The 17,757-nt window shown below is 37.0% G+C and overlaps 1 protein-coding gene across 2 annotated transcripts in view; it reads left to right on the top strand.

Moving 5' to 3' along the window:
* IL6ST (interleukin 6 signal transducer) overlaps positions 1-17,757 on the top strand; it is a 70,935-nt gene that overhangs the window by 42,266 nt on the left and 10,912 nt on the right. For both annotated transcript variants that reach the window (XM_037799072.1, XM_037799073.1), the window contains 4 exons: positions 6,987-7,088; positions 7,272-7,418; positions 7,753-7,893; positions 10,312-10,408. In XM_037799072.1, coding sequence (XP_037655000.1) covers positions 6,987-7,088; positions 7,272-7,418; positions 7,753-7,893; positions 10,312-10,408 — 487 coding nt within the window. The remainder of the gene's footprint in view (positions 1-6,986; positions 7,089-7,271; positions 7,419-7,752; positions 7,894-10,311; positions 10,409-17,757) is intronic.

Raw genomic sequence — 17,757 nt, 5'->3', positions numbered from 1 at the left:
ATCAGAAATTAACAGACCATAGTCATTCCTGGGCATCACCAGAACGTTAAATAGCTTATCTGTTCTTCTTGGATTATTGTTCCCCCTTCCTTAATTGCTCTCTATTGCTAGTTCCCCTACATTCTACATTATAAGCCATTTGTTTTACATTTTTCAAAGTTCACATTAGTGGTAGCATGTAATATTTCTCTTTTTGTGCCTGGCTTATTTCGCTTAGCATTATGTCTTCAAGGTTCATTCATGTTGTCATATGTTTCACGAGATCGTTCCTTCTTACTGCCGCGTAGTATTCCATCATGTGTATATACCACATTTTATTTATCCACTCATCTGTTGAAGGACATTTGGGTTGTTTCCATCTTTTGGCAATTGTGAATAATGCTGCTATGAACATTGGCGTGCAGATATCTGTTCGTGTCACTGCTTTCGATCTTCCGGGTATATACCGAGAAGTGCAATCGCTGGATCGAATGGTAGCTCTATATCTAGTTTTCTAAGGAACTGCCAGACTGACTTCCAGAGTGGCTGAACCATTATACAGTCCCACCAACAGTGAATAAGAGTTCCAATTTCTCCACATCCCCTCCAGCATTTGTAGTTTCCTGTTTGTTTAATGGCAGCCATTCTAATCGGTGTTAGATGGTATCTCATTGTGGTCTTAATTTGCATCTCTCTAATAGCTAGTGAAGCTGAACATTTTTTCATGTGTTTCTTGGCCATTTGTATTTCCTCTTCAGAGAACTGTCTTTTCATATCTTTTGCCCATTTTATAATTGGGCCGACTGTACTATTGTCATTGAGTTGTAGGATTTCTTTATATATGCAAGATATCAGTCTTTTGTCAGATACATGGTTTCCAAAAATTTTTTCCCATAGAGTTGGCTGCCTCTTTACCTTTTTGAGAAATTCCTTTGAGGTGCAGAAACTTCTAAGCTTGAGGAGTTCCCATTTATCTATTTTCTCTTTTGTTGCTTGTGCTTTGGGTGTAAAGTCTAGGAAGTGGCCGCCTAATACAAGGTCTTGAAGATGTTTTCCTACATTATCTTCTAGGAGTTTTATGGTACTTTCTTTTATATTGAGATCTTTGGTCCATTTTGAGTTAATTTTTGTGTAGGGGGTGAGGTAGGGGTCCTCTTTCATTCTTTTGGATATGGATATCCAACTCTTCCAGCCCCATTTGTTGAAAAGACCATTATGACCCAGTTCAGTGACTTTGGGGGCCTTATCGAAGATCAGTCGGCCATAGATCTGAGGGTCTATCTCCGAATTCTCAATTCGATTCCATTGATCTATATGTCTATCTTTGTGCCAGTACCATGCTGTTTTGGCAACTGTGGCTTTATAATAAGCTTCAAAGCCAGGGAGTGTAAGTCCTCCCACTTCATTTTTCTTTTTTAGAGTGTCTTTAGCAATTCGAGGCATCTTCCCTTTCCAAATAAATTTGATAACTAGCTTTTCCAAGTCTGCAAAGTGGGTTGTTGGAATTTTGATTGGGATTGCATTGAATCTGTAGATGAGTTTGGGTAGAATTGACATCTTAATGACATTTAGTCTTCCTATCCATGAACATGGAATATTTTTCCATCTTTTAAGGTCCCCTTCTATTTCTTTTAGTAGAGTTATGTAGTTTTCTTTGTATAGGTCTTTTACATCTTTGGTTAAATTTATTCCTAGGTACTTGATTTTTTTAGTTGCTATTGAAAATGGTATCTTTTTCTTGAGTGTCTCTTCAGTTTGTTCATTTCTAGCATATAGAAACATTACTGACTTATGTGCATTAACCTTGTATCCCGCTACTTTGCTAAATTTGTTTATTAGCTCTAGTAGCTGTATCGTCGATTTCTCAGGGTTTTCTAGATATAAGATCATATCATCTGCAAACAATGACAGTTTTACTTCTTCTTTTCCAATTTGGATGCCTTTTATTTCTTTGTCTTGCCGGATTGCCCTGGCTAGCACTTCCAGCACAATGTTGAATAACAGTGGTGATAGCGGGCATCCTTGTCTTGTTCCTGATCTTAGAGGGAATGCTTTCAGTCTCTCACCATTGAGTACTAATGCTGGCTATGGGTTTTTCATATATGCTCTTTATCATGTTGAGGAAGTTTCCTTCAATTCCTACCTTTTGAAGTGTTTTTATCAAAAAGGGATGTTGGATTTTGTCAAATGCTTTTTCAGCATCGATTGAGATGATCAATTGATTTTTCCCTTTTGACTTGTTAATGTGTTGTAATACATTGATTGATTTTCTTATGTTGAACCATCCTTGCATGCCTGGAATAAACCCCAGTTGGTCATGGTGTATGATTTTTTTAATGTGTCTTTGGATTCGATTTGCAAGTATTTTGTTGAGGATTTTTGCATCTATATTCATTAGGGAGATTGGCCGGTAGTTTTCCTTTTTGTAACATCTTTGCCTGGTTTTGGTATTAGATTGATGTTAGCTTCATAAAATGAGTTAGGTAGTGTTCCATTTTGTTCAATGTTTTGAAAGAGTTTGAGTAAGATTGGTGTCAGTTCTTTCTGGAAAGTTTGGTAGAATTCCCCTGTGAAGCCATCTGGCCCTGGGCATTTATTTGTGGGAAGATTTTTGATGACTGATTGGATCTCTTTGCTTGTGATGGGTTGGTTGAGGTCTTCTATTTCTTCTCTGGTCAGTCTAGGTTGTTCATATGTTTCCAGGAAATTGTCCATTTCCTCTACATTATCCAGTTTGTTGCCATACAGTTGTTCATAGTATCCTCTTATAATTTTTTTAATTTCTTCAGGATCTGCAGTTATGTCATCTTTTTCATTCATTATTTTGTTTATATGGGTCTTCTCTCTTTTTGATTTTGTCAGTCTAGCTAGGGGCTTGTCAATCTTGTTGATCTTCTCAAAGAACCAACTTTTGGTGATATTTATCCTCTCTATTGTTTTTTTGTTCTCTATGTCATTTATTTCTGCTTTAATCCTTGTTATTTCTTTTCTTGTATTTGGTTTAGGATTGGTTTGCTGTTCATTTTCTAGCTTCTTCAGTTGATCCATTAGTTCTTTGATTTTGGCTCTTTCTTCCTTTTTAATATATGCGTTTAGTGCTATAAATTTCCCCCTTAGCACTGCTTTTGCTGCATCCCATAGGTTTTGGTATGTTGTGTTCTCATTTTCATTCGTCTCTATATATTTAGCAATTTCTCTTGCTATTTCTTCATTAACCCACTGATTGTTTAGGAGTGTGTTGTTTAACCTCCAGGGATTTGTGAATTTTCTAAGTCTCTAATGGTTATTGACTTCTAATTGTATTCCATTGTGGTCAGAGAATGTGCTTTGAATAATTTCAATCTTTTTAAATTTATTGAGGCTTGTTTTATGTCCCAGCATATGATCTATTCTGGAGAAAGTTCCGTGAGCACTAGAAAAGTATGTGTATCCTGGTGATTTGGGATGTAATGTCCTGTATATGTCTGTTAAATCTAATTCATTTATCAGATTGTTTAGGTTTTCAATTTCCTTATTGGTCTTCTGTCTGGTTGATCTATCTATAGGAGAGAGTGATGTGTTGAAGTCTCCCACAATTATTGTGGAAACATCAATTGCTTCCTTTAGTTTTGCCAGTGTTTCTCTCATGTCTTTTGTGGCACCTTGGTTGGGTGCATAGACATTTACGATTGTTATTTCTTCTTGCTGAATTGCCCCTTTTATTAGTACGTAGTGGCCTTCTTTGTCTCTCAAAACATCCCTGCATTTGAAGTCTATTTTATCTGAGATTAATATTGCTACACCTGCTTTCTTTTGGCTGTAGCTTGCATGAAATATTTTTTTCCATCCTTTCACTTTCAGTTTCTTTGTGTCCCTGTGTCTAAGATGAGTCTCTTGAATGCAGCGTATTGATGGTTCATTTTTTTGATCCATTCTGCGAATCTATATCTTTTAATTGGGGAGTTTAATCCATTTACATTCAACATTATAACCGTGAAGGCATTTCTTGAATCAGCCATCTTATCCTTTGGTTTATGTTTGTCATATTTTTCCCCTCTGTCTATTAATATCCTTTATTGTACCTATACCGAATCTCTTTAGTACTGAACCTTTCTCCAAGTCTCTCTGTCCTGTCTTTGTTTCTCTGTCTGTAGGGCTCCCTTTAGTATCTCCAGTAGGGCAGGTCTCTTGTTAGCAAATTCTCTCAGCATTTGTTTGTCTGTGAAAAATTTAAGCTCTCCCTCAAATTTGAAGGAGAGCTTTGCTGGATAAAGTATTCTTGGCTGGAAATTTTTCTCACTCAGAATTTTAAATATATCATGCCACTGCTTTCTTGCCTCCATGGTGGCTGCTGAGTAGTCACTACTTAGTCTTATGCTGTTTCCTTTGTATGTGGTGAATTGCTTTTCTCTTGCTGCTTTCAGAACTTGCTCCTTCTCTTCTGTGTTTGATAGTGTGATCAGTATATGTCTCGGAGTGGGTTTATTTGGATTTATTCTATTTGGAGTTCGCTGAGCATTTATGATTTGTGTATTTATGTTTAGAAGATTTGGGAAGTTTTCCCCAACAATTTCTTTGAATACTCTTCCTAGACCTTTACCCTTTTCTTCCCCTTCTGGGACACCAATGAGTCTTATATTTGGACGTTTCATATTATCTATCATATCCCTGAGGTCCATTTCGATTTTTTCAATTTTTTTCCCCATTCTTTCTTTTATGCTTTCATTTTCCATTCTGTCATCTTCGAGGTCACTGATTCGTTGTTCAACTTCCTCTAGTCTTGTACTATGAGTGTCCAGAATCTTTTTAATTTGGTCAACAGTTTCTTTAATTTCCATAAGATCATCCATTTTTTTATTTAGTCTTGCAATGTCTTCTTTATGCTCTTCTAGGGTCTTCTTGATTTCCTTTATCTCCCGTACTATGGTCTCATTGTTCATCTTTAGTTCTTTGAGTAGCTGCTCTAGGTGCTGTGTCTCTTCTGATCTTTTGATTTGGGTGCTTGGGCTTGGGTTATCCATATCGTCTGGTTTTTTCATATGCTTTATAATTTTCTGTTGTTTTTGGCCTCGTGGCATTTGCTGAACTTGATAGGGTTCTTTTAGGGTTTGTAGACCAATTGAAGTCCTTATCTCTAATTTATCAGATCTACAGCTTCGTGGAGTACACTTTCTCTAACTAACCAGCAGGTGGCGTCCACAAGCCACCTGTTCTCCACAAGCCAGTTCTCCCCTGCTTAGCCTTTGTGGTGAGTGGGGGAGTGAGTCTTGTGGGGTCCAATTGGTGTACCAAGCTTGCGTGTGTAGTTGGTGTTGCCTGCCCTGTATATGGGGCGTGTTTCTGGGCAGTCAGGGAGGGGGGAGTGGCTCTAACAATCAAATCTCCCTGGTGATCCTAGAGTTTTAAAGCTGCTGCAATAGTCTAATCCTTCAGTTCAGTCCTGCCACAGTTTGTCTCTTCCACTGACCCACAAATCCTTGGTATTGGCATATGGCTCCTGAGACTTGCAAGTGGGCCCCTCTTCCAGGCCGTGCACCCCGGGTCCTCTGTTGAGGGATGACTGTGCTATGTCACAGGTGAGTGCCGTCCCCCCAGGGCAGTTCTGGGCTGCTGGGCTGTGTAGGGAGGCTCCCAGTCTGCTGAAATGATGGCTGAATGGGGCTTTGTTAATTCACACTGCTCTACCTTCCCAACTCTGGGACAATCAGCTGAGGTTGCAGGGAAGGCTAATGTCCACGCCCAGTTTTGTGGTGTGTGCCTGTTATTTGAAGCACTTCCGTCACACTGGGTTGTCTGGGGCAGTTCTGGGCTATGGGGCTGGCGATGGGCAGGAGTGTTTCCTGTCCACCAGGATGATGGCTGTGAGCAGACACCCCCCTTTTCTTGGGAAGTTGTGGTGTTTAGTGAATTTTCTCAGCCACTGGATTATTGCATTTTGTCTCAGAGCTCTCCTAGTTCTGCTCTTGACTTGACCTGCCCAAATAGTAAGTCTTTGAAGCTTTCTGTATTGGGCTTCTTAGAGTAATTGTTTTAGAAAAAGAAAAAAGGATTAAAAAAAAAAAAAAAAACAGGCCCTCCTCAGAGATCTAATGGGTTATTGAAATGCTAAGAGACAAAGCAACCAGGGCCATTAAGGAAAGGTCCACAGGGCAGAGAGATTAGCTTTTCTTCAGGATTTGCATATGCGCCTCAGGGCCCTTCCCCTTTCTATGTTCACCAGAGCTCCAAAAATCCTCAGCTTTTATTTTGGAGTTTTTCGTGTTGTTTTTTTTCTATGCCTGTCTCCTCTCTGCTGGGCTGGCTGCTCTCAGATTCTCTGGTGTCTGGTCTCGGTCTATCTATGGTTGGATTTTGGATCAGTAGAATGAGTTTCCGATAAGGGCTGCCACTGCAGTTCTCCCTTCTCCTTCCCGGAGCTGACAGCCCCTCCTCCCCCGGGACTGAGCCTGGCAGGGAGGGGCGCGGGTCCCCTGGCCGCAAAAACTTACAGATTTCGCTGATCTCAGCAGTTCCACATTTTCATGAGTGTTGTATGAAGTATGCGCAAAGTCAGATTGCTCTGTGGTGTCCAGTCCACGCAGTTCCTGGCTTTCTACCTACTTTCCTGGAGGAGTAACTAAAACATACAGCTCACCAGTCTGCCATCTTGCCCCGCCTCTCCTTGCATCTGTTTTGAGTTAATTTTTGTATGTGGTGTGAGGAAGGGATCCTCCTTCATTCTTTTACTTGTAGATATCAAGTTCTTCTAGTGCTATTTGTTGAAGAGACTCTTCTTTCCCAATTGAGTGGACCTGGCATCCTTGTTAAAAATCAGTTGGCCATAGATGTGAGGGTCTATTTATGAACTCTCAATTCGCTTCCTTTTTACTTTTTATAAACAGTTTTATTCTACTGAGTTTGAATCTAGTACACACACAAAAAAACAATGCTTGCTTACTTAAGAAAATTAAATTGTGAAAAATCAGTAATGGAATTAATTTGACTTTTTCTTTATGAAAAATATGCTTAATCTACTCTTCTTACTTTAGGGAACCTAATGGAGAGCAAATGTTATTTGATAACAGTTACTCCGGTATATGATGACGGACCAGGAAGCTCTGAGTCTATAAAGGCATACCTTAAACAAGCTCGTAAGTCCAAACTCACTTTGAAAAATGTTAAGAGTTTTGTATTAACAAAGATGTTTTATCACTTTTAAAGGATATGCCTAATTGTATTAAAGTAATTTTATCCTAAGGAAATTTTTCTAAATTCTAATGATTTACTAATTCTAATGATTTTCAGTTAGCAAATACATTTATTCTGTGTTACAGCACCTTCCAAAGGACCTACTGTCCGGACAAAAAAAGTGGGAAAAAATGAAGCTGTCTTAGAATGGGACCAACTTCCTGTTGATGTTCAGAATGGATTTATCAGAAATTATACTATATTTTATAGAACTATCATTGGAAATGAAACCGGTAATAAAACCGTATCAGTTATTAAGAATCAGATGGTTTTTTTCTTAAGCTTTTAAATACTAATTTAAGTTTTATTTGTTTATTGTATACATGTTAGTATGGTATATTATCTTCAGTAAAGAGACACCTGAGAATATTCCTTATCGTTGCTTTCATGGTGCTTTTAAAGAAATATTGTTTTGTTTTTATAGGAGAACCATGTCAGGTTATGAGAGTTTTGTTTTCTGGTAAAATATTTTGATTTCTGTTTAATAGTTTCACAATGCCAGATATAGGCCAGATGAAGCAAAAACATTAAGTGGTTAAATGAAACATACTTATTGGTTTCTTCCAGCTGTGAATGTGGATTCTTCCCACACAGAATATACACTGTCCTCTTTAACAAGTGACACGTTGTACATGGTACGAATGGCAGCTTACACAGATGAAGGTGGAAAGGATGGTCCAGAATTCACTTTCACTACACCTAAGTTTGGTAAGGAATAATGACGTTTAACCTTTCTGTCATCTTTTTCTCCCTCCCTCCCATCTTTATTTTTTGTGACCAAACTAGGAATGGACTTAGTTTATATGCTAAAATTTTGTTAAAAGCACATCTTTGGATTCATAGAAATGAATTCAGAAATTACAGTTTTTATATTGTTTATCTCTGATTTGGGTTATTTCTTTAAACTATAGAAAGTATTCTTGCTCATCAGGATAGTTTTTTTGGTGTTTTATTAACTGTTTTTCACTGAATTGACTTATACTTTGAATCCCAGAAGAGTTTATATACCCTTATATGTGGGTTCATTTTTTTCACTGGAGGTGTAGTATCTTTCCTTCCTCTCCTTCCTTTTATAGTAAGGTCCCTGGAAAGAATAGTCCACCCTTGCATCTCCATTGCCATACCTCCAGCCTTTAACCTGCTGAAATTAGGCCTCTACCCCCACCGCTCCACTGAAACCTCTTGGTATGACTCACAGAAGACATCTTAGTTACCATAACTAGTGCATGTTTTTTAGTCTTCTGTCTTTTTTCCTATTCTTTTAAGCATTTGATTCTGTTGGCCTCTCCTTCCTTGAAATTCCTCCTCCCTTGGTTCTAACAGTAATGTTCTTTGATTTTCTAACCCCACTCTCCTTTGTCTCCTCCCTCTCTCACCATTCCTTTTCAGTCTCCTTTTTCTGCTATTCTTTTAGATGGTGTGTATTCCCCAGAGCTCTGTCTCAGCTCTGTTTGCTTATTTGCTTATTCAGACTCTCTGTTTATAATTTCAGCCATCCTCTCTTTCTTCCCCACGAACATTCCTCTTCCTGTGTTCCATGCTGCAGCCATCCAACTCTGCCAAAACCAGAAATTTAGATGTGATTGTAGTGAATTTCTTCATTTCTGTTTCCTTCACATAAGACAAGTATCAAATCTTATTGATTATGGCTTCTAATTACTGTTCGTACTTGCCCTCCTTTCATAATCATACCTTTCTTTGACCCTAAGTACCTTATCATTTTCTCTGCATTTTTCTTTTTTTCTCAGTACATTGACCAAGTTTGGATCCTCTTCTCTTGTTTTGGCTGTTCCTGTAGCCTCCTTAAAGCACACTTTAGCTGCATTTTTTCTGTGTTCCCACTACATTATAGAAATTAACTTATTTTATTATAATTGTATTTGTAACCTCCACCCCAAGTGCCAGCACAGTAATGATAAATAGTAAGCTCTATATATACCTTGTTGGTTGAATAATTGATGAGTGACCACATAAAATAGAAGGTTTTGTGGAGAAGACAGTACTTAAGTCTCGAAGCAAGTGGACAAACAAGAGAGAAAGAAGGCCTCTTCAAGCTACACAAGGAAAGGCCCAAGGCATGAAAACAGGCAGAAATTTAGCACAATAAAGGAAAAGTTCTGCCTGAGTTTGATTTGGGATATAGCATTCAAGAGCATAGTCTATTCACAAGCATTGACTCTGGTTTCTGCATTTCTATCGGTCTTTTTTGGTTGTAAGGTTATATACAATGGGATATGTATGGTGGAAAGATAAGACCAAGTAAATAGTATATGACTGAAATATTAGTCTCATACATTTTTCCTGTAAAAGGCTAATTAAAAGAAGAGGAGAGAAAGCTAACCAGAAACTACCATAAGATACTCATTTTTAACAATCTCCAATATAAATTGTCCCAATTAGCAGTACATTTGATTAATAAGCCCTCTTTTATATGCAGATAGGGATTAATTTGGTATTTAGGAATCTTAGGCTTGTTGCTTTTTAGATGACATTATTACTTGTGCTACTCTTTGTGTCTTTTGAGCATCTCCTAAAATTCCTAGCCCTATATCAGATGTATCATCATGTTAGAAATATTAAATAACTATTTAAAATGTTGGCCTGAGGGTTACATTTTTACTACTTGTAAAAGATTAAATTAGTAGTTCATTTATTATCAAAGATTGTTTTATAGCTTCTCCACTTTCCAATTCTACCCATTACTCATAGCTGATCTGGTATAATTTCTCAGTATTCGGTGGTGTTAGAAGATAAGCTTTGCTAATAAGATTCTGCTGAGTGCAGATTATAAATGTAATCATTGGTAAGGTTTGAAAGCTCTGAATTACCAGAGATTATCTGTCCAGCAACTGAGCTAGTCATTTAGTCCTTCAACCAGCATTCATTATATACTTAATATGTAGGCCAGTACTGTGTAAGGCATAAATGGGCAGGATATGATTTATCAAGGAGAAAAGGGCTAGGGGTAGGAGTGTGTGTGGGGTAGGGGAAACATTTTTTGTTTTTTGTTTTTTTTTTTTAAAGTATTTCATCTTTTCAACAGTAATCTGGTAGGGAAGTTTCACTATTTCTCTTTAGCGTATGTGTCAATGATTATTTCCCATCTTACCCATTTCTGTTTTTTAGCTCAAGGAGAAATTGAAGCCATAGTTGTGCCTGTTTGTTTAGCATTCCTATTGACAACTCTTTTGGGAGTATTGTTCTGCTTCAATAAGCGAGACCTGTAAGTACCTTAGTCATATTTTTGCATTTTTCCTAGCTTTATTGAGATGTAATTTACACAAAATAAAATGCATCCGTTTTAAGTGTACAGTTTGATAAATCTTGGTAATTGTATACAGATGTATAACTACCACTGCAATCAACACTTCTAAAACCCTAAAAAGTTTACTCGTGCCATTTTGTAATCTCCCCTGTTCCTCAACTTCTGGCCTCAGGGAATCACCAACCTGCTTTCTGTAACTGTAGCTTTCCCTTTTCAATATTTTCATAGAAATGGGATAAAATAGCATGTAGTGATTTATGTCTAACATATTTAAAGTAGCATATTGTTTGCAGTTCATCCATTTTAGTGTATATATTACTATTTTTCTCCTTTTTATCGCTGAATATTCCGTAACATTTAGTATCTGTTCGTCTGTTGATGAGAAGTGTAGGTTGTTTCTAATTTTGGGTTATTATGAATAATGCTGCTGTTAGTATTCACATACAGATCTCTGTGTGGTCATACATTTTTATTTATCTTGAATAAATACCTACGAGTGGGATTTCTGGGTCGTAAGGTAAATGTAGGTTAACTCTCTGAGATACACCATAGTGTTTTTCAAAGTAGCTGCACCATCTAGCATTCCTAATAGCAATGTATGAGAGTTCCAGTTGTTCTGTATCATCACTGGCACTAGGTATTGTCAGTTTTTTGTTTGTTTTTTTTTTAACTTGAGCCATTCTTTCTAGTGGGAGTGTAGTGCTCTCTCTGTGTTGTTTTAATTTCTATTTCCCTGAAAACGGGTGCTGTATCTTTTCATGTGCCACTGATATTTCTTCTGAAGTGTCTGTTGAAATTGTTTGCCCACTTTTAAGTTGGGTTGCCTTGCTAATATTGAGCTAGAAGAGTTCTTTAGTTGTTATGTTTTAAAAAGTTTTATCAGTAAAGGTTATGCAAGTTTTTCTCCCAGTCCAGGGCTTGCCTGTTTGTTTTCTTAACTGTTAACTTCAGGAGAGCAGAAGTTTTTAATTTTGATGAATTCCATTTAACCAATCTCTTTCTTTTATGGTTCCTGCATTTTGTGTTCTATTTAAGAAGTCTTTGCCTAACCCAGTGTTGCAAAGACTTTCTCCTATGTTTTATTCTAGAAATTTAATAGTTTTAGCTCTTGTGTCTGTGATACATATTGAGTTAATTTTTGTGCACGATGTGAGGTCAAGGTTAAGGTTCAATTTTTTCCCACAGCTATCTAATTGTTCCAGGATCATTTGCTGAAAAGATTTATCTTCTCCATTGAATTGCGTTTGTCAAAAATCAATTGTCTGTGTAAGTCTTGATCTATTTTTGGAGTCTCATTTCTGTTCCATTGATCTAAATATCTCTTCTTAACATCAGTACTATACTGCCTTGAATACTATAGCACTATAGTAAGTTTTATAATTGGGTACTGGAAGTCCTCCAACCATGTTCTTCTTTTTCAAAATTATTTTGGCTAGGTCCTTTACCTTTTCATATGTATTTTAATATCAGCTTGTCAATTTCCCCAGAAAATTTTGATTGGTATTTTATTGACTCCGTAGATCAATTTGAAGAAGAAATGTACTCTTGAGTTTTCCAGTCTATGAGCGTGATATATCTCTTCATTTATCTGGATTTTCTTTCATTTCCTTTTGCACGGTTTTGTAGTTTTTAGTGGACAAGTCTTGTACATCTGTACATCTTTTGTTAAGTTTATTCCTAATTATTTTTTATGTTATTGTAAGTGGAGTTTTTTAAAACTCATCGCTAGTGTATAGAAATGATTTTTTTAAATATATTGCTCTTGTATCCTGAGACCTTGCTAAACACACATATCTAATTCCAGTAGCTTTTGTGGATTCCTTAGGATACTCATGTGTGATCATGCTACTTTTGACCATTGTTCCAATCTTTATGTCTTTTCATTCTTTTTCTGCCTTTTACTTCCAATCTGTATGCTTTTAGTTCTTTTTTTTTTTTTTTTTTTTTTTTTGTCTCACTGCACTGGCTAGGCTCTCTAGTACAATGTCAAAATACAAGTTGTGAAAGCCGACATCTGTATCTTGTTCATGATTTGGGAGAGAAAGCTTTCAGTCTTTCACTATAACTATGATATTAGCTGTAGGTGTTAGTTCTAGGTTGAGGAAGTTTTCTCAAATTTGTGTTTTTTTTCTGAGAAGTTTTTTTTTTCATGAATGGGTGCTGAATTTTGTCTTTTTTCCATATCTATTGAGATTGATCATATGGTTTTTCTCCTTTATTCCATGAATATGGTGCATTTTCATTGATGAATTTTCAGATGCAAAACCATCTTTGCATTCCTGGATTATTTCTGAATTCAGCTTAATATTTTGTTAATGATTTTTTTCCCTGTGTTCATGAGTGATATTGCCCTGACCTTTGAGATGTCTTTGTCTGGTTTTGGAATCAGGGTAATACTGGTCTCATAAAATAAATTGGAACATGTCACCTCCTCTGTTTTATGGAAGAGTTTGGGTAGGACTGGTATATTATTTCTTTGATGTTTACAAATGAAGCTGTCTAGGCCTGGAGTTTTCTTTGTGGGAAGGTTTTTTTTGTTTTGTTTTGTTTTTTTATTTTGAAATAAATTCAAAGTTAGAGGAACAGTCGCAAAAACAATACTAACCCCATACACAGAATTCCATCATACCCTGAACCCCCCTCCCCCGATAGCTCAATCCACCAACTTTAACATGCTGTCACATCGCTGTTTCTTTCCCTCCCTCCCTATCATCCATCATCTGTTGTCCTGTCTTCTGAACATATGAGAGCTAGCTGCAAACATCAACATACACTATAATTCACGTATACACTTCCCATGAACAAGAACATTCTTTTATGCAATCCCATTAAGCGCAGCTAAGAAGTACAAGAGATTCAACCATGATACAAAGCTTACATTCTATATTTCCTTTACCTTATGTCTCAGCTGTGTCTCTTTGAGCCACCTGTCCTCTATCCTCCAATCCCATCCAAGTTCATCCTTGGCATTCAATCATCATCTATTTAGACTTTTTTTTTTTTTTTTCCAGTTGTGGAAGCATATATACAGCCTAAATCTTCCCATTCCAACCCCTCCCTAGCCTTCCATTAGTGGGATTAATCACATTTAGAATGTTGTAATGCTCTTTCTCACCATCCATTACTAGAAATTTCCCTTCACCTCAAATAGCAACTCTACACTCATCTCTTAACTTGTGGAAAGGTTTTTAATTAATTTTAATTCAATTTTTTAATGCAGTTTTATTAAGATATTCACACAACATACAAACCATCTGAAGTATACAGTCACTAGCGCAGCGTATACAACCCCATGATAAATTTTAGAACATTTTCATTATTCCAGAAAGGAAATAAAGAAGAAAACTCAAATCCTCCTGTATCCCCTATACACTCCCGCATTATCCACCCATAGTATTGATGTAGTACATTTGTTACTGTTGATGAAAGAGTATTAAAATATTGATGTTAACTATAGTCCATGTTTTTCTTAACATATTTCTTAGTTTTTCTGTCCAGTTAATCATGGGCAGCCTAGTCATTTTCTATTCATGAAATACTGTTTATAGAGCATTAGCTTATCAGAATGTGGTACCAACAGTATTGATTTATAAATTCTGAGGGAAAAAAATTGCAGTAGGTACAATTTTTCCCATAAACCGTTCTATTATTTATTCCTTCTAATAGTGTCATACATTTGTTCTAGTTCATGAAAGAACTTTTTTTATATTTGTACAGTTAATCACAGGCATTGTTCACCACAAGATTCACTGTGTTATGCATTCTTGTTTTCTAACCTCCAGTTTCCCTTCTGGTGACATAAATGACTAAACTTCCCCTTTCCACCACATTCACGCACCGTTCATCACTGTTAATTATTCTCACAATAACATGCTACCATCTTTTTAAACATAAATCTATCACTTTTTTTTTTTATCTTTTTTATTTTTTATTATTATTATTATTTTTTTATCTTCATTTTATTGAGATATATTCACATACCATGCAGTCGTACAAAACAAATTGTACATTCGATTGTTCACAGTACCATTACATAGTTGTACATTCATCACCTGAATCAATCCCTGACACCTTCATTAGCACACACACAAAAATAACAAGAATAATAATTAAAGTGAAAAAGAGCAATTGAAGTAAAAAAGAACACTGGGTACCTTTGTCTGTTTGTTTCCTTCCCCTATTTTTCTACTCATCCATCCATAAACTAGACAAAGTGGAGTGTGGTCCTTATGGCTTTCGCAATCCCATTGTTACCCCTCATAAGCTACATTTTTATACAACTGTCTTCGAGATTCATGGGTTCTGGGTTGTAGTTTGATAGTTTCAGGTATCCACCACCAGCTACCCCAATTCTTTAGAACCTAAAAAGAGTTGTCTAAACTGTGCGTAAGAGTGCCCACCAGAGTGACCTCTCGGCTCCTTTTGGAATCTCTCTGCCACTGAAACTTACTTCATTTCCTTTCACATCCCCCTTTTGGTCAAGAAGATGTTCTCCGTCCCACGATGCCAGGTCTACATTCCTCCCCGGGAGTCATATTCCACGTTGCCAGGGAGATTCACTCCCCTGGGTGTCTGATCCCACGTAGGGGGGAGGGCAGTGATTTCACCTTTCAAGTTGGCTTAGCTAGAGAGAGAGGGCCACATCTGAGCAACAAAGAGGCATTCGGGAGGAGGCTCTTAGGCACAATTATAGGGAGGCCTAGCCTCTCCTTTGCAGCAACCGTCTTCCCAAGGGTAAAACCTGTGGTAGAGGGCTCAACCCATCAAACCACCAGTCCCCTATGTCTGTGGTCATGTTAGCAACCATCGAGGTGGGGTAGGCCAATACCCCTGCATTCTCCACAGGCTCCTCAAGGGGGCACTACATATTTTTTTCCTTGTTTTTCTTTTTTTTTTTTAACTTTCCCTTCTTTTTTAAATCAACTGTATGAAAAAAAAGTTAAAAAAAAAAAAAAACATACAATAAAAGAACATTTCAAAGAGACCATAACAGGGGAGTAAGAAAAAGACAACTAACCTAAGATAACTGCTTAACTTCCAACCTGTTCCTACTTTACCCCAAGAAAGTTACCTAATATAGCAACATTTCTGTGAACTTCTACCTACTATATCCATCAGAAATTAACAGACCATAGTCATTCCTGGGCATCCCCAGAACGTTAAATAGCTTATCTGTTCTTCTTGGATTATTGTTCCCCCTTCCTTAATTGCTCTCTATTGCTAGTTCCCCTACATTCTACATTATAAACCATTTGTTTTACATTTTTCAAAGTTCACATTAGTGGTAGCATATAATATTTCTCTTTTTGTGCCTGGCTTATTTCGTTCAGCATTATGTCTTCAAGGTTCATCCATGTTGTCATATGTTTCACGAGATCGTTCTTTCTTACTGCCGTGTAGTATTCCATCGTGTATATACCACATTTTCTTTATCCACTCATCTGTTGAAGGACATTTGGGTTGTTTCCATCTCTTGGCAATTGTGAATAATGCTGCTATGAATATTGGCGTGCAGATATCTGTTCGTGTCACTGCTTTCCGATCTTCCGGGTATATACCGAGAAATGCAATCACTGGATCGAATGGTAACTCTATATCTAGTTTTCTAAGGAACTGCCAGACTGACTTCCAGAGTGGCTGAACCATTATACAGTCCCACCAACAATGAATAAGAGTTCCAATTTCTCCACATCCCCTCCAGCATTTGTAGTTTCCTGTTTGTTTAATGGCAGCCATTCTAATCGGTGTGAGATGGTATCTCATTGTGGTCTTAATTTGCATCTCTCTAATAGCTAGTGAAGCTGAACATTTTTTCATGTGTTTCTTGGCCATTTGCATTTCCTCTTCAGAGAACTGTCTTTTCATATCTTTTGCCCATTTTATAATTGGGCTGTCTGTACTATTGTCATTGAGTTGTAGGATTTCTTTATACATGCAAGATATCAGTCTTTTGTCAGATACATGGTTTCCAAAAATTTTTTCCCATTGAGTTGGCTGCCTCTTTACCTTTTTGAGAAATTCCTTTGAGGTGCAGAAACTTCTAAGCCTGAGGAGTTCCCATTTATCTATTTTTTCTTTTGTTGCTTGTGCTTTGGGTGTAAAGTCTAGGAAGTGGCCGCCTAATACAAGGTCTTGAAGATGTTTTCCTACATTATCTTCTAGGAGTTTTATGGTACTTTCTTTTATATTGAGATCTTTGGTCCATTTTGAGTTAATTTTTGTGTAGGGGGTGAGGTAGGGGTCCTCTTTCATTCTTTTGGATATGGATATCCAACTCTCCCAGCCCCATTTGTTGAAAAGACCATTATGACTCAGTTCAGTGACTTTGGGGGCCTTATCAAAGATCAGTTGGCTATAGATCTGAGGGTCTATCTCTGAATTCTCAATTCGATTCCATTGATCTATATGTCTATCTTTGTGCCAGTACCATGCTGTTTTGGCAACTGTGGCTTTATAATAAGCTTCAAAGTCAGGGAGTGTAAGTCCTCCCACTTCATTTTTCTTTTTTAGAGTGTCTTTAGCAATTCGAGGCATCTTCCCTTTCCAAATAAATTTGATAACTAGCTTTTCCAAGTCTGCAAAGTAGGTTGTTGGAATTTTGATTGGGATTGCATTGAATCTGTAGATGAGTTTGGGTAGAATTGACATCTTAATGACATTTAGCCTTCCTATCCATGAACATGGAATATTTTTCCATCTTTTAAGGTCCCCTTCTATTTCTTTTAGTAGAGTTATGTAGTTTTCTTTGTATAGGTCTTTTACATCTTTGGTTAAATTTATTCCTAGGTACTTGATTTTTTCAGTTGCTATTGAAAATGGTATCTTTTTCTTGAGTGTCTCTTCAGTTTGTTCATTTCTAGCATATAGAAACATTACTGACTTATGTGCATTAATCTTGTATCCCGCTACTTTGCTAAATTTATTAGCTCTAGTAGCTGTATCGTAGATTTCTCAGGGTTTTCTAGATATAAGATCATATCATCTGCAAACAATGACAGTTTTACTTCTTCTTTTCCAATTTGGATGCCTTTTATTTCTTTGTCTTGCCGGATTGCCCTGGCTAGCACTTCCAGCACAATGTTGAATAACCGTGGTGACAGCGGGCATCCTTGTCTTGTTCCTGATCTTAGAGGGAAGGCTTTCAGTCTCTCACCATTGAGTACTATGCTGGCTGTGGGTTTTTCATATATGTTCTTTATCATATTGAGGAAGTTTCCTTCAATTCCTACCTTTGAAGTGTTTTTATCAAAAACGGATGTTGGATTTTGTCAGATGCTTTTTCAGCATCTATTGAGATGATCATTTGA

The sequence above is a fragment of the Choloepus didactylus genome, chromosome 11 (assembly GCF_015220235.1).
Source record: "Choloepus didactylus isolate mChoDid1 chromosome 11, mChoDid1.pri, whole genome shotgun sequence".
In the NCBI taxonomy this organism is placed as follows: Eukaryota; Metazoa; Chordata; class Mammalia; order Pilosa; family Megalonychidae; genus Choloepus; species Choloepus didactylus.
The sequence above is the reverse complement of the archived record's forward strand: the minus strand, read 5'-3'. Positions and strand labels throughout refer to the sequence as shown.